Genomic DNA, 21,748 nt, shown 5'->3' with positions numbered 1-21,748 from the left:
CACACATGAAGCATACTGCTAAAGCAGTTTCAGTGAAGGCAAATGACTCTGTCCACATAGCATCAAACCTTCTGTTTTCTTCACTTTTACTTTCTTGAATTTATCCATGGGTGACGTACCAGGGGTCGAAAAGCTCATGCCCGCAAGTTGTTACACATCGGAGGTTATGAATCTTCAAATTTAGAATTACATTTTAAAAACTAATGAACTACAATAAAAAAAAGTATTTTAATTAAGTACTATTATTTATTTTCCAAAGTCACAGGGAGCTGCAGCAGAAGGATGAAAGAGCCACATGCATCTCTGGAGCAGCGGGGTGCTGAAATCTGCTCTAGGGCATTAAGGCCAAAGTCAAAGAAGAAAAAAAATAGTCGTTTTGCTCACCTGGCACTTCATTGTTCACCTGTAATCGTGCAGCGCCACCACCTGGACAAAGATGAAACATGCCAAGTGATCAACTGTGATAGATGAAAAAAAGTTACTCATTTATTTATTTAAGTCTAACTATAATTTCTTTAAGCTGATTGAAGTCTACATTTAGCAAAATAAACATAGCAAGCAAACATTAATAATACGGAATACATCACAGCTTAAGGTGCGTTAATTCAGAAAAAAAAAAAAAGAAGCAGGAAACACGGAAGCGCTCCTTATTCTCCAGGTGACCGGAAATAGCATTCCCTGAAATCACGCTGAGGACGCTCAGAAACAGGTATGCAGAAGCTTCAACAGATTTTGTACCTATACTAGGTCTTAGGCTCGGACTTTCTTGTGGGCTCATATAAATGAAGATAGTGGAGTGTGTCCCGTGGGAATGGCGGAATCTCCTCCACTTTCGAAATGATCTCGGTAGTGCGCAGATGAACGCCAGGTTTGAAAATTTATATATGAATGGTGACTTTAAAAAGCTTTAAACCTGCTTTTTTCTGCTTTTCAGATGGTCTAATATTTCAAATAAACATTTGTCGGTATAAATCTGTTCTACACCGAATCGCTGTTGTATTGTAAATGATAGTGAAACTAAACTGAGTGCTGACCGCAGCAGGAAGGACAAAGACCTCAAACAGGAACGAAAAGTGTCATTTTTCTAGGATCTAGTGTAATGATTGAAATCCGAACTCAAACCAATCGCACAATTAATTTTCTCACCGTGATTATACTGCAGTTTATTTCTGTCGCTGCAAGTGAACTTGGAACTCTGTCGTCACGTGCAGCAGGGGGCGCCAACTCCCATTCTCTGAAAATCCCAAAATAATACAGTGAATCAGTCCCTCCTAAGCAAAACCTTAAACAATTTTCATCTTGGTGGTGAAAGCTTCATGTTTCTTTTTCTTACAGGTTCTTTACAACTGCTTGGTTTCTTGAAACCTAACATTTTCTGTAAAACATGCAAAACATAAAACTCTTTTGGAAGCAACCACAAAACAAGTGTGTTAGTGAAAAACTATGACATTATTTTGTCAGAAATCCACATTCAGATTTTTATATGGCATATTATCTGAGGCCACACCCAACACATCTTATATAGCATTATACTGTGTATTGATCCATGTTATTGCTTCTAATCTCACTTTAAACCCAGACTCCAAGGTGGTGGTGGTGGTGACTCTGATGGTGAATAAGCTGATAAAATGATGTTTTCAGCATCTGTTAAACAGGTTTTGGGTGCTGCAAACATATTCCTCACAATGCTTTTTCATTTCTACTTTCAGAATCAGACCATGCTCCATGTGAGAGCTGGACGAGACGTTATGGATCTGTTTGATCGGTGCAGCGTCCTGGTTTTCTACACAGCTGCTGTCTTTGCCCTGATACACCCATGCAGAGGTAAGTGAAACACATCAGTGTAACAGAGTTATTAATCATTTTTGTTGTGGATTTCCGCAACAATGATTTGAAGTTTGAAGTTTTACATCCACCTGTTGGCATAATAATGTAACTGTCTCCAGTCTGAATGTGGATGTACGTGAGCAATACTGAATTTCATATTTTAAAAATGCAGTCAGCAGTGACTTGAGAAATTGAGAGTCAGTTGCAATAAGATGATGTTACCAAGGCAGAAATGATTCATCAAGTAATTCAAATAATTACATTACAAAAAAGCCTGAAGACAAATTCTTTGCTTTGATGCTTTGTTTGATGCACAGCTCTGTAGTGTTCAGTCGTCACCATGTAAACCTGAGCATTTTACCCACAATTGTGCCTAAAAAAGACCTGCATTAAAAAAAAGCCTACACAGCTCCTAGTTTTTGAAAAAAAAACAAAGATTGCTGATTCATCGTCATTGCAGCAGTGATGATGATGCTGTCATAGTTTAACGTGGGGTATGTCTACACTCACACCACAAAGAACAAGTAGGTGGGTGTTAAGGTTATCTAAGCACAAACCTTGCTGGAACGTTAAGACAACCAACTGCGGCCACAAAACAAGACACAAGACAGAGCTCTTCGTGTGACCAGTCGCGAGGGGAGCCGACCGAGGTCAAGCCATTCCTTCCACTTGAACCCAGCCGAACTCGGGCTGGATCCCCTGTACCACTTCCCAAGAGTTTGCCCAAGATGATTGGCGCCAGGTGCCTCCTGGGAGAATTGCGGGCAGCTAAGACATGAAACTGAACAGATATAAAGTGTTTGTTTTGCCATACCATATATCATAAAACAAGATGCGACCTTCCCATGAACTTCCCCCTCTTCCCAAACAACAGAAAGGAGTAAACGTCCTCCCATCTCATGTGGCACAGAGTGCACACAGAACCTTAACAGACCTAAATAAGGATGAGATATTTTATCAACATACAAACGATTATATATCTCTAAGCACAAATGACATTAAAACATTAACATTCACAGTGGGGCCATTATCAAGATGGTGAGCTCAAGTTGAGTGAAGAAAGAAACATCCAAAACCGCAGTCTTGTTCCTGTACTCACCATTAGGAAAAACTAGCAGAAGTCATCAAAGCACCTGATCAACAAACTCCAACATGAAGAAAAGCAAACTTTCTAGCTGCTCCATCCACCACTGTTTGTTTTACATTGAAAAATCTGCAATAAACCTCCAGCAGTTAAATTGAAATATGTAGAACTGTTAACTTAGTCTTAGATACCACATTTAAGCTTGCTGAAGGCCAAATGGTAAATGTACTGGTTCTTATATTGCACTTTTCTACTCTACCTGAGCAACCAAAGCACTTTACAACTGACAGTAGGCATCACATTTTACATGACAGTGATACCTGCAAGCATAACAAGCAGGGGTGAGTTTAAAGGCGGGCATGGGGTGTATTAGATCATATTTATTTCAAGGCTTTCGTAACATTTTTCAGATTGAAAGATAAAAAATATAAAATATTGTGTTAATTAAATTGCATTAATATTTAAAAATATAACAATTAAAGCTATTTCATAAGCCAATAAAAATGTACATGGCCCAGTAAAACTCTGAGCCACTGGCCAGAGGGTTGTTAGGTTGGACACTGAAGCATTATCAATTATTAACATCTACATCATGAAAATGTCTTGTTTTCAGCAGCACAAAAGCTTACCATCTTTCCATCAAACACAGGGTGAACATAGTGATGGTAGGCTTGCTTTTTTTTCACTGCAGCCACCACATGCTCCTTTATCCCTTTAAAGCCACTCCCCCCCCCCCCCCCCCCCCCCCGCGAAAAAAAAAAAAAAAAAGATTTTATTCACTTTGATCTTTACCTGTCCTTGAGTTTATTTATTTTTGCATCTAAGAAAATCTTTTATTTTTTTCAACTAAATTTCAATATGACAACAAAATACAATCAGAGGGTTTTTACCTTTTTTTGACAGATGTTTTAGTCATTGAGCAGTTCATCTTTGAAATACCTATGTGTTTTAACCTTTGAATAGTTACAATGTCTCATAATAGACAGCCGTAGTTGTTACTATTGGGATTTAAATTTCTTCTGACTTGTAGCTTGACTACTGCACTGAAAACTGAACTATGGTAGTTGAAGGTTTTGTCACACAGCTCAGACTTGTTGTAGAATTGACTTTGTGGCGGAAGTGTGGTCCCTGGCTCAGCTGCAGGGGAGGGGTTGTGCAGTGAGCCCAAGGGGCGGTGCCAGGGAGGTTGGAGGGACTGGTAGAGATGATTGATCTAATGAGGTTTTCCCTTTGTATAGTGAGGTTGGAGACCAGAGGAGTGTACAGACAGCTGAAAAGCTGGCTGATGTGTGTGCCGAACCGGGAAGAGTCATATGAGTGGAAAATCAATAAAAACTCATAGTGCAACCAGAAGAACAGTGTGTGGGGTTGCAGTCCTTTACAGACTTGTTATTTAAAAAGGATAAAACGTGATGGAAGTTAGTGTCAGAGGCGACAGTGGTCTTCTAATTTTTGGTTAGTCAAAAGACAGTGTGAGCAGGCGTCCCATGTAAAATTTGGGCTTAAATCCTTAAAATATTATGATTTTAGAAGCTGAACAAAGATGAAAAAAAAAACAGTGTGCATGATGAACTTTGGTCTTTTAAAAGAGAATCGTTGGTTTTTCAAACACTTTTCAACAGCAACTGTAAAATAAGTCTGGAAAGTCTGGAAATCTAAGACACAATCCCTGTCTGTTACAGCAGCTTTGTGTCACTGGAAATATACTTCTTCTCATCAGGTCAGTCAGAGGTTATTGGTCCTCTTCATCCAGTAGTGGCTTGGATTGGTGATGACATCATTTTGCCATGTAACCTGGACCCTGTTATGGATGCTTTGGACATGGCTGTGGAGTGGGCGAGACCTGACCTAAACCCCAGATTTGTCTTCGTGTGGCGTGATGGTGTGGAGCTGGAGTCTAAAAAACATCCGTCCTACACCAACAGAACATCTGTGTTCACAGACGAACTGAAGAATGGAAACATTTCACTGAAAATCTCCAAAGTCAAACTGTCTGATGAGGGAACGTACAGATGTTTTTTTCCAGAGTTAAATAAAGACACTACAGTTCAGCTTGTTGTTGGTAAGTAAAAATATTATGAGTGTAATTGCATTGGATTTTTAAAATAGTAGAACTTTTTCTTAAACTCTGATTCATAAGTTGACATTAGTGCTGTTTTAGTAGCTGCACAGCCTTGTTCTGTGGAAAAATGTCTTCTTTGCTATTTTGGGCAGTAGGCTGTTAAACTGTGAATACTACTCTACCCATTCACCTTGGATGCATAAACTATATATACAAAAAATATAAAGATATATTTTGGGTTTAATATTCAGAAGTGCATTCAGAAGAACCTCCAGACCATATTCAAGAGGTTTTTTATTTTGTTTTTTGTTGCTGTTGTTGTATTTTTTTCTTTCTTTCTTTTTTTTAAATAGCTAATAAACCAATGTCATCACCTGTTCTGTTTTTGTTTTCCAGGTGTCGTCTCCTCACCTGTTATCAGTTTTGCAGGCCTCAATAAATCCATCAGTAAAGTGGTGTTACAGTGTGAGTCTGCAGGCTGGTATCCAGAGCCTGAGCTGCTGTGGTTGGACGGTGAGGGAAACCTCCTCTCTGCTGGACCTGCAGAGACCCTCAGAGGTCCTGATGACCTCTATACTGTCAGCAGCAGAGTGACTGTGGAGAAGAGACACAGCAACAACATCACCTGCAGAGTCCAACAGAAGAAAATAAGCCAGAGCAGAGAGACAGACATACATGTTCCAGGTAAATCTAATGTTTTATTTAATGGTTTGAATTTCATTTCTGTGAAGGGGGGGGACAACTGTAACACTAAAGATCCAAGGAGTAGACATACTAAAAGTAGATTTTAAAAACTTGGGGACAACGATTCCAAGCAATGGAAAGTGAACAAGAGAGGTGAAGAAGGGAGAGCAGGCAGGGTGGCGACGAATGTCAATGTCTGCCATCCTTTGTGACAGAATGATAGCAACAAGAGTGAAAGGTAAAGTTTACTACATTTGTTATGAGAAATTCTGTTATGGTCGTTATGAGACCCAGAGACAGTGGCACTGACAAAAAGACATTAGGCAGAGGTGAAGTTGTAAAGATTTAAATTGGAAGTGACCAAAATTAGAAACGGATACATCAGAGCAACAGCTCAGGTAAGAAGTTTGGATACAGAGTTAGAGAGGAAAGGCTGAGATAGGACATGTGGAGGAGGGGGGGTACTGGGTATACTGGAAAAAAGATTAAAGATGGAGCTGACGGAAAACAGGGAAATCCCAGAGAAGATTCATGGATGAAGTAGGACATGCAGAGAGTTGTTGTGACAGAGGAGGATGCTGGGATAGGGAGAGATGTACGCATATGATCTGCTGTGGTGACCCATAAAGGTCTGAGAGAAGAAGTGTTAAAGATATGAATCAAAGAATGATATTGTACTAATATATACTGTAAACAATGAATTATGAATTGTTTTATTAATTTCAGATGATTTCTTCTTGGTCAGTCCTTCTGGTCCACCCAGTCGTCCAATCAGTAATCCAAATGTCACTGTTGCCTCGGCTGTCAGTGTTGCTGTTTTTCTTCTTCTAATTGGTGCAGTTTTCTTTGTATGGAAGTGGAGAAGAGGAAAATTCAGTAAGTCATTGTTTTCTCTAAATGATGAATAATTGTTTTAACCTCGTAAATAATAATAATGATTAATATTATTTCTCATATAATCAATCAATCTATCAAGAAATGATTTTATGTGTTACTTCTAAAAATATTTCTGAGTCCAGTGTGAAAGATTTAAAGGGATCTATTAGCACAAAAATCACCTGAAGAATAGAATTGTTGTCTTCTGCTCATCATTGTTTATTAGTAGAGAAACTCAAAATCCACCAACATTTCTAGTGTATTGTATTTTTTGGCTGTAAGAATGTATTTTGGCTTGAATGAATGAATGAATGGAATAAAAGAAAAACATATTCAGAAACTGTCACCAACTAGGAACCCACAGGACGCAAACTTTCCCCCAAAAAATCGATGTACTCCCAGTGCCGGTCCCATATTTCCATACCGGATCTGTTGAGGCTTGGATTAACAACAAGTGTCTCCAGAGCTGTTTATAAACAGGATGCTCATGGAAACAGTGCTACTGTTGGTTAAAGACAAAGGGAGAGGAGGGAGACAGCATGAGAGAGGGAATATTTTAGATATCAGTCTCATGACAACATGTTATATTGGGGTGATTTGGTACTATGAGGTCATTAAGATAGATGGAGCCAAAAAGTTCAAGAATATAGATGACTACTCATGTGTGGTGTCCAGTGTTGGGAAGGTTACTTTTAAAATGTATTCCACTACAGATTACAGAATACATGCCCCAAACAGTATTTTGTAATGTATTCTGTTACGTTACTCAATGAGAGTAACGTAACAGAATACTTTGGATTATTTAATATATAATCGTGCTTTTTACAACTACATGAATGTAATGTAACAACTACATGTGGGTTCCTAGTTGTATTTTCCTAGCCAACATACATTCTTACAGCCAACAAATACAATGAATGTACTATTGCTGTGTGATTTATTACTATTACTGAAGGATACTCGCCATACCAATACCAACTAGATTTTTAAATCTTAATATAAAATGAGTAAGAGTAGGGTGGACATTAGGTAAGACTGGCCTTTTTGGAGTGATCCCGTATATAAAACAGGTCTGCGTAGCCGAAAACTAGCTTTACTTTGTTGTCTGGGTCAACTTTGCTAGCGAGAGACAGAAAGAGGAGTTGAAAGGCTGCAGTCGAGTCTTAATAGCTTAGTTACAACTGGGCTACACTGAACATGAGGCTACATTCTTTAGGGCTGTGCCTGTAACACTCTGCCTATTGCCTTCATATTGAATAAGTTTTTGAACAATCACTTTCAAAAATATTTCTTCAGGTCAGTATGCGGGCCGGAAGTAGAGGTGACATGGGCTGTGAGATTGAGACACAGACATTAGAGCCTCTTAATGAATGTTTTGTTTGGTTTCCACGACGTGGAAATACCAAAAATAGAGAGGGCATAGATTAACATATGAAACTGGAAAATACCGCCGTGTAATCCATTTATTTCAACAGAGTAACTGTATTCTGAATACCACCTTTTTAAACGGTAACTGTAGCGGAATACAGTTACTCATTTTGTGTATTTTAAATATGTAACGGTGGTACATGTATTGCGTTACTCCCAAACACTGGTGATGTCTGCTGCTGTTTCTGTGCATCCGCAAGGCAAACAGTTGGTTGTAATCTGTAAATTCACCACTAGATGGCACCAAATCTCAATCACTGCTCATTTATTGAGGTTGCTTCAAATACTTTAATGTGTTATTTATTTATTTTTTCTCACTTTTACCCACTTACCAAAAAACAACAAGAACTTTGTTTCATATTGTTCTTCATCCTTTTCTCCTGCTTCTTTTATTTAACAGAAAAAAATAAGAGTGAGGAGGACGGAGCTGAACAGGCCAGGAAGAAAAACACGATCAGCCCTAAAAACAGTGGGATGCAGGTGGTGGAAGAACAAAGCAAACCACTCATGACAGGAAGAGAAGAAGATGATGATGTGGACAGCAGAGAAGACCAAAGACATGAAGATGAAAGAGAAACCAAACAAGATGAGTTTGTTTTAGAAACAGAACAAATAAAGAACATAAACAGTCCACAAGAAAAGAGAATAAATCAATCTACTGTTAATGACAAAGAGTCTTTGATTACAATAGAAAAAGAAACAAAAGAAGAACAGGAAGTGACAGGAAGAGAAGAAGAAGATGATGTGGGCAACAGAGAAGAGAAAAACTTTAAATCGGAAAGAGAAACACAACACGATGTTCATGAGACAGAAAGGGAGCAAGGAAGGGACACTGAGAGTCCACAAGAAAGGAGAATAAATGCATCTACTGTTAATGAGAAAGAGTCTTTGATTAAGATGGAACACCAAACACAGGATATGACAGGAAGCGAAGAAAAGGGTGATGTGAACAACAGTGGAAAGAAAAAGAGACAAAAGAAAATGGTCATGAAAAAAACCAAAAAGAAACAGAGCAAAGAAGTGGACACTGACAGTTCAGAAACAAAAACATCTGCTGTGACTAAAACTGAGCCTCAGTTTAAAATGAAACAAGAAACACATGAAGAACAGAGCAGGAGAGGAAGACATGAAACACATGATGTGGACATCAGAGAGCAGAGAAATAAAGATGACATAAAAACACAGAGGACAGGGAGGGACAGGATAAATCAGTTTATTATGACTGAAAAAGTGTCTCAGTCTACAACAGAACAAGAAACGGATGAAGAAAAGGAGATGCCAGGAAGGGGAAAGAAACCTGAGGTGGCTGAAAGTGAAAGAGAGAAAAAGATGCAAGCAGGAAAAACTGATTTAGGATGTCAGTTTTCAGCATTTACAGAAGAACATAAAGAGGAGCCCATGCTATTAGGAGAAGCAAAGTCCTTTAATTTTTCTTTTCATCTGAGCAGTGATCAGGAACCATGGAGAGAAAAAGAGACACAACAAGAGCAGCTTGTAGAAAAAAGACAGATGGAGAGAAATGTGGACATGAAAGAGTCAGAAACTGAGAAAAAGAGAGCAGAGGAAAACAGTGGTGAAGTAAACAATCTTTATTCTGTGTTTGTGGCACAGAAGGAGACACAGAGAGAAAAACTGGAGGCAGAACAACAGAGAGAGGAAAACCAGAGGAGGCTTCAATCAGAGACACGAAGGGAAAGAAAGAAAGATGAGAGACAACTGAAAATAAGGAAAGACAATAAAAACCAACCAGAGGACCAGAGGGGTCAGACAGAAAGCATGATTTCATCAGTCCAAGTTCCACTGGATACACATCTGAAAATACAAGGACAAAACCACAAGAAACAACCAGAGGAAACATGTCAACAGAGCCGAGAACAAATCAGAGAGCAGCCAGAGAAACTGAGAGGAGCAGAGAGGAAAGAAGGAGCTCAGGGAAAGGAGCTGGAGGTTAATGAAGGGCTCAGATCTGAGGAAACAAAGAGGAAAGACAAGGAGAGAGAAAAACTACAACTCCCACATGAAGGAGAGCTGCAGGCGGAGCAACAAGTGAAGGTAAAGGAAAAACAGCAGCTGGAAGAATCTGTCAGTCTCACAGAGAGAGGAGTCTGTGTGGAAGAAAAACAGGAGGAGGAGCCGATGCAACGAACATGTGATTTTGATCAAAAGAATATCCAGAGTAGACATCGTCCAAATGCACTGAAACTGAACGAGGTCTGCACACTGCCAGTCAAGAAACAGAAAGTTGAGGAAGAAAGAAGACCACGCAAGCATCAGAATTTTAAAAAGCCAAAAAAGTATGTGAAAAAACAAAATGATGATCATATGAATGTTCATGATGCAGCTCACAGTCAATATGCTGCAACATCACAATCGTATGAACCCATGCAATGGACCAAAGATCAGCAGATGCTGCCAGTTCAAACAGAATCACAAGAATGTCTGAAAGAAAACGATGAAGATCAGATGGAGGTTGAATAATATTCAGAAGAACATAAAGAGGAGCCCATGCCATTAGGAGAAGAAAAGTCCTTTAATTTTTCTTTTCATTTGAGCAGTGATCAGGAACCATGGAGAGAAAAAGAGACACAACAAGAACAGCTTGTAGAAAAAAGACAGATGGAGAGAAATGTGGACAAAAAAGAGAGCAGAGGAAAACAGTGGTGAAGTAAACAATCTTTATTCTGTGTTTATGGCACAGAAGGAGACACAGAGAGAAAAACTGGAGGCAGAACAACAGAGAGAGGAAAACCAGCAGGATCAGATGGAGGTGGATTAACATTCAGGACTTTAGTTTTCAGCAGTTATAGAAAAACAGAAAGATCAGCTCAGGAGAAGCAAATTCCTTTTTCTTTTTATGTTTGTACTCTGATCAGGAGCCACAGAGAGGAAGAAGAGACATGAGGAAAATAGATCATTGAAGAAAGGCAGTGTTGAAATGAAAAAGGTGATTATCAAGTGGAGGATGAAGGAAAAGCTCAAATTAAATATGATAAGTTGTATCTTGGGCAGCACTGTGTTCATCACTGTTGCCGCACAGCAAGAAGGTCCTGAGTTCAATTCCACCATCAGGCTGGGGCCTTTCTGTATGGAGTTTGCATGTTCTGCTCGTGTTTCCATGGGTTCCCTCCAGGTACTCCGGCTTCTTCCCACCGTCCAAAGACATGCAGCTGGGATAGTCCCCGCGACCCTGAAAAATATAATGGATGGAAGTTATATCTCACCGAACGAGGATGGAGCTTCTGCCATCAAAAATATGTCAAAAAAGAAAAATGAGTGGAACTGGAACTTTCAGCACTAGCTGACTTTAAATAACTTTTATTTTTTGTAAACATATATTCATTTCTGCTCATAGTGACTGTAATGTGGTGTTATTTACAGGTTGTTACCAGTGATTAACAGTCTGAGTGCCATGATGCATCATTCAGTGTAATAAAACCACTTTTCACCTTAAAAGGTTAATGTGGTGAAGAGTCCTGTTTTTAATTTAAATCACAGCCTTCTGAACAAATCCAAGATTTTAAAACAATTTTCACCAGAGTTAACATTTGCTTCTAGGGTTCAATCTGAAATTATGGTTGAAGGAGGGTTAGGATAAAGGTGTTGTACTTAGGTGATGGTAAACTTATATTCATGAGACTTAAAATGCATTAATGTTACAGAATCTCCTCACAAAGTGGAAGATGTAGCAGTGACTCAAGGGGGAACACTGGTAATAGAAAACCTCATCCTAACAATGTCAGAGTTGTTAATGTGCCCAAAATAAATAAATAAAGTCTGAATATTTGTCAAAAATATACAAAGAACAGACAAACAGATTTTTTAAAGTACTGTTATTAGTGAGATTAGACATACCACAAAGTCCAAAGCTTTTTTTCCTCAGGACCAGAAAGTAAAAAAAAATATTTATGAACAATTTTAGGTTTAATGTATGTGTTGTAGGTTGAAAAGCTAGAATGCTTCTGTTTGCTCCCTATGTAACCCACCCATATGAGTATGTGCACGACCTCCATAAGGGGAACAAGCAGCCTTGAGAAGAACAGACTCTACTCAATGAAGGAAGCCACCTGGCGGAACAAGATAACGACAACATCCTGGGAGGGCTGCACTCACATCATATAACCACACACATCGTATAACTACGCTTGCACAACACACTTTGTAACCATATATAGCAATTTTTCTTAGTTAAAACAGCAACAAGCTTTATGAATATTTATGTGTGTAAACAATAAAAACGACCTGCACAGGGGAAGCAAGTTGAAGTGGGTTGGAGACAAGTGCTTCCCTCTCGCGAGTGAAAACTTGAGCTCTGCGTGACCTTTTTCCTGAGTGAGTTTTGGTTTATCCAGCAGTATCGGGTGAAACTAACAAATTATTTTTATAACATAGCTTCAGTTTCACAAAAATCTCATTGCAGCTCACCAGCCTCATAAGGAAAGACAATTTATTCTTTCAACAGCCTCCAGATGACATATTGTCATTAACTCTGGTGATCCTCACACTGTTCATCCAGTTTCATTCGATTCAAGTTTAAAAATGTCTTACAGTTTATTTTGTGACCAAATGGCTGGAAAAAAAACCCCAAAACGTCAGTTTCAGTTGTCCTTTGTTTTTTGTCATAGTTTTCTTATGGTTGCTTGCTAAAACATCATCTTTACATTTTTGTACTTCTTACTGGGATATTTAATATTCCCTGTGGTTTAGGAGGAGCACTGTCACATCCACTCATACTGTCTAATAATGTTCTTGACCAAAATATTGAACCCAAAAATGTTCCTGAAGGTGAGAATCATGTTTCTTCACTGACGTTGGTCCACATGTGTTGTTAACAGCTGAATAAGAGCACTTCAGTTAAGTAATTTTACATTTAGTTATATTCAGGAAATAGAGTGTAAGTATTGCCGTTACATGTAATATTTTCTCACTGTAAATCAGTGAGGTGTTGAATAAAATGTTGATGTTTGATCAGTACACACAGGGTGTAAAAAGACAGTGACATGCATTTTGAGTTGTTATTGCTGAAGACTTAAAAATGTATATAAACTGCAAATACTCTTTTTGAATAGATTTTTATATCCTCATATGTTTGCCTAGTTAGTCATGCCTTATAGATGTTTAATCTGAGGTCTGTGATAAAATTGTGTTGATACATGTGTGAATGAAGTCACTGATGAAATCAGTGTTTCAAGGTTTCCGCATTTATTCAAAACAGGTGCCTTTTCTGATAACTTTTGATGCCAGAGGGGCATGATGGGAAATAACTGATCTGTGGCTCATAGCAGTAATTTATCAGTCTAGCTGCATTATAAATTCTCTTTAAAGTCACCTGCAATTATGTGAACACCGTCCGGGTGGGCCCACTGCTGTTTGTTAATGGTGTTCATTATAAGATCTCCTGTTTAGTTTTTAATACTGTTATATAATATTTTTTATATCCTAGTAGTTTCTTAAACGTATCTGTTCATAATATAACTTGTGGATTGCAGTGAATTGATATTTATTAAGCAAAGGAGTGCTGCAGAGGCTATTCATGGTCGTTTGATGCCCTCTGTTGGATTCTTGACACCTTGCTTGTTGAGGCTCAGGTCGTTTGTTGGTGTTGACCTTCATTGTTTCAACTGATAATTAATGACTCAAGACAACTTTGAGGACGTCTTGTTGCATGCTCAATTATCCAGGTAAGTAAATCTCCAAAAGTTGATTCTGTTCATCTGGATGTTTGGTCAGTGGCTGTTGATCAATGGTCATGAGAATTTGCATAAATAAGATTAAGGAATTCACCTCCCAGCCCATTGTTCCTTCAGTGGGCTGGTTTCAGTCATTATGCAAATGTACTGTTTATAAGATTTGGGGAAAGCTGCAGTCAGCTGAGACTGAAGAAGTCACTTGGATGAGTGATGAAACGTTTCTCCCACAAAACGCTACGTCCAGATGAACAGAATTAACTTTTGGAAACCTTGAACACATTGCTTTACCAGCTACTCTGATTACTGTAAATATGATTTCTTGTGGTATTTTTGTATGTCACAGCCTTTGGAAAATTCTGAATGCCCGCATTATTTATGGGTCTGCCAAAGGGGTGACAGGGTTGTTCTGTGTCTGCTGGTCAGTCTTTGGTCCAGATTAGTGCACGCCAACAACCATTTGATGGATAAAGTCAGAGTTTGTTGATTCCAGAGAACTGTCTTCTTGCTTTATATTTGTGGTTTAAAGACAACCAGGAGATTAAATGCCAAGGTGATTTATTTATTTGTTCTCCAACATCCTCAGGTTTAAATTGCTTAAAGTGCTTTTCATTACTTAATGACCAAATCTCATCAAAACAAATGGTAATGTCCTATTCAAGAAATGTTTTCACTGTGACATACTGAACCAACATACTAGCCATATAACATAAAACATCAGCATGTCAGCATTGTCATTATTCACGTATTGTTATGCTAACATTACTTGTAAGGTGTATTGCCACAGCAACAATTATAGTAAATGGCCTGTATTTGTGTAGCGCCTTACTAGTCCCTAAGGACCCCAAAGCGCTTTACACATCCAGTCATCCACCCATTCACACACTGGTGATGGCAGCTACATTGTAGCCACAGCTACCCTGGGACGCACTGACAGAGACGAGTGTCCTAAAAAGCTGAACTTGAGGAAAAATGGGAACCATGGAAGCTGATCCCATTTAACATTTGATAACATTTTGTACTGTAACAGAACACCACAGTCTAAAGCAGTGTCATTCCAGTGAAACAGGAAACTGATCAGAACTTGAGATAAAGAAGTGAAGCAGCTGTTATTACACTGAATGAACTGAATATTTGTGGTGACCTCATGCTGTCATTATACATAATCCTGCTTGTGTTTCAGTACATAAATACTTCTATTCTTTTGTTTTCTCTTTTCTTAGATTAGATCAGTGAAGGTTAGAAAAGCTAACTGATAGGTTTGTAGTTTGAACCTATTCGCTGGAACGGTCAAGACAATTTAATTACACAGCAAAAGCAAGACACAAGTAGGCAAAGTTCTTCGTGTTACTTATGCATGAGGGAGAGAACCACGACAAGTCGCTCTCGTCTGCTCCCCTGTAACACTGCTCTTTTATTGAGGTTACATGAATATACATAGGTTCATTAACATATGACGTCTACATACAAACAAAGAGTACCTTGCCTGTGCGTTGTGTAAGTGTGTGTGTGGGGGGTCAGAGTGTGACCCTTTGAAGACTCCCCAAAGCTGGTGCCAGGAGTCTAGAGGTCCATCTAAGCAAGAGACTCTTACACTCAAACAGATATACGTGTGTTTGCTATACCATATATCAGCAAGAGAAGATATGACCTCTCCTAGGAGGTGTGTGATCTATGCCAGAACACTGTGTAGAGGAGTGAATGCACTCCCCTCTTCATGCTACACAGAGTTGTTACAGACCTCCTAGGATGAGATATTCTACAAATGATTATATACTTTGAGCATATATGAGTAAATATTTCTAAGCATAAATGAGAATAAACAATACAAATCTAACACTAACTTCAATAAAGGCACAAAACTAAAAGGAGGATTTATTTGATTAGCTTAAATAATAATAAATGGACAACTAATAATAGTGAAACAATATACAGAGAGCGTTAAATTCTGTTTTTGAAGGCAAACCGATTCCAGATACTTATTATTGGCTGCAATTGCTCTGAGTTTAGCTTGAGACAATACACATAACTTACTCTTTATGTATTTATATGTATTTACAGGTTAATGTAGTAATGATGAAAATACAAGATGAAATACCATATTCCTAATATTACTGTAATAATAGTTCTATGGTGAAGCCATGCTATTTATTTTTTATTTACCATTTACTATTATTATTACTATTAAATATCAAACGTTAAGCTTGGTGAAAGTGGGTTTTAGAAGTTGATTTTGATTGACACTGATTTCATGTTCTTTGTTTTCCTTGTTTATTTGTTTTTTGGTCATGAGACCACTGTGCTTTGGGATCTCCTTGGATCATGGACTGTATCTAACATGAGTAAAATGCATATTTGCAATGCTTTGAGCAGCAGGAGAAAAAAACAGGCCTTGCCTGCTGTCCAGTTTTCCTTTTATTTCTTTAGATCTCATGTCAGGGTTACACGCTCAAACTATAATGAGAGCTCAGATATGCCACCTGTCACCAGTTTCCAGAGAAGAAGGAAACTGATCAAATGTTAAGGTGAAAGAATGAAGTAGGGTCTGTTTTAAAGAGAAAATGTTAAACAAACACAGCATTTTTCCCTTGAATTCTGTTGAAGGTCACGTGCTCGACTGTTTCTTTACAGTTTGAGTTTACTGGTGGGAGGAGCTTTTTTTTCTAATGCTTGTATATAACAACAAAGAGGCTTAAGACATGATGGTACTTAATGGAAAAAAATACTGTGAATGTGGAAAACATGCAAACAGACAGAAAAAATGAAAAAATATAAATAACATAAACAAAAGACGTGTCATTGTGTGTAGTGCTGTGTCTTTGTTTCTTTTTCTCTTTCTTCAGCTGCAGTGCTCTGAGATCTCTTGGTCACTTGACAAAAGCATAAGTATGATGTTGGTTCTTAAAGCCCGATTAATGACCTTTGTGATATTTCCAAGTATTTCCAAACCTTTGGCCTAAACAGTACCAGAAAACAGGTTCTTCATTTAAATTTCATTTATTCATTTAAACTAATGACAAACAAACAAAAAGTACCCTGTCACAGACAAATATAGGTTGATTACCTTTAAATCCTGTAATATAATTCTCAGTTTTTGAACTACACCTCTGGAGTCTTTACATTGTCTACATTTGTACTGTCATGTTGTAGATTGGAGGTCAGTTGAAACACTGGAGCTTCTGGACTAAAGTGACCTGGTGTCCAACTGTATGTAGCATTTATTATTCCCTGTCCCACATTGGGTCTAATGAAGTCAGCACATGAGTCTAGAATCGTGTTGTTAACAAAGAGAGAAGATGAAGTACTGAAGCATAGATTACCCATCAGAAAAGCAGCTGGAATAACAATAATGTGGTTTAATAGAAAGCAACAACAGGGAGGTAATACTGTTCAATAAATTGAGAAAAACTTTAGTTATCATTTATGCTTATTGAATTAACTTCATTAAACTACACTGTATTCATCATTCAATATCGGAGAACCATAGCTTGTTCATTTATTTATTTATTAATTTTTGTTATTAAAATTACTTTCAAGCATCGCAATATTTTTGCAACATATTTACTGTGTTTGGTTGACTTGTGTCCGTCCATGTTTGTGTGCACAAATGTAAAGTATGGACACACTCAAAAAACATTTCATCATAGAAAGGTCAAAGGTCAAGGCCTTAGGTTTGTAGCAGCTGCCTAACCAGATCGCATCACGCTGGCATTAAAAGCATTTGATGAAGTTTCATTTTAACATCACATGAACTGATTGTTTGTTTGCAACACACATTCTTTTCTTTCATCAGACTTCTGAAGAAACCACGCCTCCTGTCACCACAGGTGAGTGTTTTCCTTTAACCAGTGCTGAAGGAGTCATGCTGCACAGCCTCACTCACTGCAAGGAAGCAGATGCATCAGTTTCATTTATGAGGTAAATACTGGTTGTTTGGTTGTTTGCACAACTTACTGTATAATAGAAACATAATGTGTGTCTCTGTGGTTCTAACTAATCTTGCTAATCTTGTAGCCTCAAAAATGTAAAACTTTAGTTCTCAGATGCAGATTTTGTGGTGATTTAAGGTGTATTTGCTTATTTGTGAGGAAATTTACAACAACCTTCATTGTAATAGTTATTATCCGTCTATGCTGTACATTACACAGTGTGGTGCAATGAAGGCCATCTACAGAGAAGAAAGAGTTTAAGCATAATTATGTCAAATAATTTAGGCCTCATTTACATGAACTCCTATGGTTTTCACTTAAAATAAATAAAATCAATTAGTCTGATCATAGTTAAGTGTTGATAGATCATCACATCACGGGGTGGCTGTAGCTCAGGTGGCAGAGCAGGTCAGCCACTAATCAGAAGGTCAGTGGTTCGATCCCAGGCTGCCTCCTGACTGCATGCCAAATATCCTTGGGCAAGATACTAACCCCATGTTTGCCTACTGGTGGTGGTCAGAGGGCCCGGTGGCGCCTGTGTCCGGCAGCCTCGCCTCTGTCAGTGCGCCCCAGGGCAGCTGTGGCTACAATGTAGCTTGCCAGTGTGTGAATGAATGGGTGAATGACTGAATGTAGTGTAAAGCGCTTTGGGGTCCTATGGACTAGAAAAGCGCTACACAAATGCAGGCCATTTACCATTTACAAACTGGCATATGTCAAAGTAAAGTTAGGATGCTGTTTTTAAACCACTTCATTTTTTTTTTTTTCATTTCAACATGAATGCAGAGGTATATCTCTTTAATGTGACGATTTTCTTCTTGTTTTCCAGAACAAAATGAGCCTAAAAAACTGGTTTGGATTCCCAATCAGCCCAGGTAACCTGACACAAGTATTTTCAAATCTAAAGCTCAGTACTTGTTTATATGTGTCTAAAAATACTTTAGAAAACTTGGATTTTCTTCACTTGCTATTTTTTACTGGCAGTTAGATGACAAATAAAGAAACATTTTTGTTTTTTTTAAATTAGAGATTATTATTAATATTAATATAGTTATTTTATTTTCATTGTTTTCTTTAATTTTTCACTTCAGATAATTTGACTCCTACTCCGGTGCTTATCTGCATCTGTATTACTGTTGTCTCCGTGCCCATTCTTCTTGTTGTCATTGTCACATACAAGTGTAAACAAAAGAAAAACAGTAAGTTACAAATTCATTTTTCAGTCTGACACAAGTTTAATGAGCTCTATGAATAACTTGTTTCATTTTAATTGTATTTTAACAGATCACCCAGATTAATTAAGAATTTATAAGAATCAAACTAAACACTAATCTACAACTTGTTGTGTTTCTGACAGGAGGGAGCAAACATGAAAATAAGACTTTGAGCTCAGGAGAAACAGAAAATGACAACAAGCATGTAAGTAAACAATGGACATTACTTTTATCTACTTCTGATGAAAAAAGAAATAGAGAATTGTGTGTCAGAGGGGAGTCTAACCTGAACAACAAGGTTCAGTCAGAGCTGAATCAGAAGAGAGAAACAAACAGGCTGCACTAAAAACAAATTACAGATGGTGTAAAAATGAATGACTGTCATGGCTGTGAGTAAAGGCATGATGAAAGGACAAACTTAGACAAATGAAGAAATAGATACCACAATAAAAAGAAACTCCATTGTAAAGCAAGATGAGTTTTTAGAGGTGTTGATTTGTTGACTTTTGACAGCTTGTTTCAGTCTTTATAGTTAGTGAAATTATGCACCTGTGCATTTGTTGCCTACAACTCTTAATTTCATTTGTCTTCACCTATGATGCAGAAAAGATTGGCTGAGCCAAACTGCCCACAGACATGTTAAATGGTGTGCTTCACCACTTTAACTTGTTTTATTTCTCATTTCTCTCCCAGTCCAAAGTCAGAAAAACTCAGAGTCAGAAGGATGAAGGGCACGAGAAGCAGGAAGTTGAGAAGAAGATGAAGGCAGAGACTCTGAAGGCAAATGAGATCGAGGGGAATGAGGTACATTGAGTTTCTAATTATTTATCCTCTTCACAAGGCATCGTTATTTATTCCAGTAATGTTCATATTTGGTGTCAGTTTACAGTAACTCCCAGTAAAAACTTAAATATGATTTACACCAACAGAAGCGGAAGAGAAATTAAAACCTCTAAAATTCAGATTTTTTTTTTGTTGCATGTTTACTTTAAAAAACAGTCTGAGACTCAGAGTCAAGATGTAAAAGCTGAAGTCCGGATGGTCGAGGATCAGAATGAAGGGAATGAAAACCTGCAGACACCAAACAAAGATCTGAAGACTGACAATGCTGAGGTTAAACTCTTTGCTTTAATACTTTAGTCTTTAATTCTTAAATGTTATCAATTTTAAATTATTTTTTTTTATTTTTAATTTTAAAAAAACAGTAACACTGATAAATTATGGAACAGAATAACAAACGATAATGCAACTCTGTATTGCTCATATCACCAAACAATCATGCTGCTGACATACACTGACACTGACTTTCAGCTGCAGCTGTCAAAGTCAGATGATTTAAAGAAGACCAAACCTGAACCAGAGAAGCAGAGTGTGGAGATCAGTACACCAAAGGAGGAGGTGTGTTTGCCCTCGGACAGCTTTGCATGCACAAAACCAGCTCAGATGTTTCCCCAGTTATTATCTAGTCTATGCTCAGGGCCCTATTTCAGGAAGCCGGTTTAGTGCAAACTCTGAGTAAGTATACCCTGAGTTAACGAAAACTCTGGGTTTTCGGTTTCACAAAGCGAGTTTAGATTAATTCTGAGTGAGTTACTATGACGACACACTCCGTGAAGCTAACCTGCCCCCTAGCAGGTTTACTTCAACTAACCCTTGACGTTCTCCGCCTCTTTGTCAGAAACCTGACTGTAGGAAGTGTCAGACATGGCGTGTCCCTTCCTTGAAGAGCCAGTAGATGTTGAAGCCCAAATTCTCTGCAGAGCTCTCCGCCGGGAGAGAGTGATTAGAGCGCGTTTGGACATTTTATCATTTCCTGATGATCTTCTGTGTGAACGTTACCGTTTTTCAGCACAATCTATAATTTATTTGAATAACATCCTCAGGCCTAATATTGCTCATGTGACACATCGCGGACATTCTCTCAGTTCTGTACATATTATTTGTATTGCACTTCGGTTTTTTGCAAACGGGAGCTTCCTGTATAATATTGATGACGCTGAGCACGTTTCCAAGGCTACCGTCTGTCGGGCAGTCAGGAATGTTACAGTTGCACTGAAACGTCTCCTGTACTCGTCTGTGGTGTTCCCCGGTCATAGACCCACAAGATTCATCAAAGAGGGATGCCACAAAATTGCAGGTATCAGGATGAACGAAACTTAATGTATGATGTGGTGATACTTGAACTACTACTTAAATTTTACATTTATTTTCACGGTTCCCAGGCGTGATTGGCTGTATAGATGGCACTCACATTCCAATCATTGCTCCTTCAGTAAATGAAGGAGACTATGTGAACAGGAAGTCTTTCCACAGCATTAATGTGCAGGTACATAGCTCCCTGTAGCATTTCAAACTAACAAATTATTTCATTATAGTAATGGATGCTAATTTGTGTTCTCTGCACTGTGAAGATCATATGTGATGCTGCCAACATTATCACAAATGTGGAAGCCAAGTGGCCAGGCTCTGTGAGTGGTGGTGGTGGAGGACCCCCACCTGTTTTTCGGGCCTCCGCTTTTTTTCTGTTGGCTATAACGGGCCACATTTGAGCATACAGAGTAAGCAAATATGTACTTGTATGTGCTCAGATAATTTCAATAAGTGCTTACAGAGGGGAAATTAATGTAGCCTCTAACTGCAATCGATTTACATCGGACAAACAGACCAAGCACTATGGCTCATAATACAATTACACCTCACCTGTTTGGACTATATTTTTATATTTCATTTTTACTTGCTGCCAGGCACGTTTGGGGCCTGTTGGGTTGCACCTGCGCTCACATCACGTCACAAAATAAAATGTATAAAATATAAAATAAAATAACATATGATAAAATAACGTGTTAAATGGGTGGAAATCCCTAGATCAATGTTTAAATTAACACTCACGCATTGACTCTGTCGGCTATGTTTTGCCATGCATGCTCCCTGTCTTTTGCAGCTGAGGCTGTGTTACTTTT

General features: G+C 38.2%; 2 protein-coding genes across 6 annotated transcripts in view; both read left to right on the top strand.

Annotated features, from left to right (window-relative positions):
- The first annotated feature begins 662 nt into the window (after positions 1-662).
- Positions 663-21,748, top strand: part of LOC146673758 (uncharacterized) — a 40,705-nt gene continuing 19,619 nt past the window's right edge. The window contains exons 1-12 of the mRNA XM_085401013.1: positions 663-709; positions 1,710-1,824; positions 4,632-4,973; positions 5,370-5,657; positions 6,384-6,533; positions 8,362-10,430; positions 18,404-18,449; positions 18,666-18,773; positions 18,932-18,993; positions 19,482-19,592; positions 19,788-19,901; positions 20,100-20,186. Coding sequence (XP_085257139.1) covers positions 1,719-1,824; positions 4,632-4,973; positions 5,370-5,657; positions 6,384-6,533; positions 8,362-10,430; positions 18,404-18,449; positions 18,666-18,773; positions 18,932-18,993; positions 19,482-19,592; positions 19,788-19,901; positions 20,100-20,186 — 3,483 coding nt within the window. The 5' untranslated portion in view covers positions 663-709; positions 1,710-1,718. The remainder of the gene's footprint in view (positions 710-1,709; positions 1,825-4,631; positions 4,974-5,369; positions 5,658-6,383; positions 6,534-8,361; positions 10,431-18,403; positions 18,450-18,665; positions 18,774-18,931; positions 18,994-19,481; positions 19,593-19,787; positions 19,902-20,099; positions 20,187-21,748) is intronic.
- The window catches only part of LOC146673757 (uncharacterized), a 40,946-nt gene continuing 36,678 nt past the window's right edge, over positions 17,481-21,748 (top strand). For all 5 annotated transcript variants that reach the window (XR_014910609.1, XR_014910608.1, XR_014910607.1 and 2 more), the window contains exon 1: positions 17,481-17,563. The gene's annotated coding sequence lies outside the window, so the exon portion shown is untranslated. The remainder of the gene's footprint in view (positions 17,564-21,748) is intronic.

Source organism: Rhamphochromis longiceps, linkage group LG3, assembly GCF_057381845.1.
Source record: "Rhamphochromis longiceps isolate RC_006_pf linkage group LG3, R_longiceps_female_GT1.1, whole genome shotgun sequence".
Taxonomy (NCBI): Eukaryota; Metazoa; Chordata; class Actinopteri; order Cichliformes; family Cichlidae; genus Rhamphochromis; species Rhamphochromis longiceps.
This window is presented reverse-complemented; position numbering and strand designations above follow the sequence as displayed.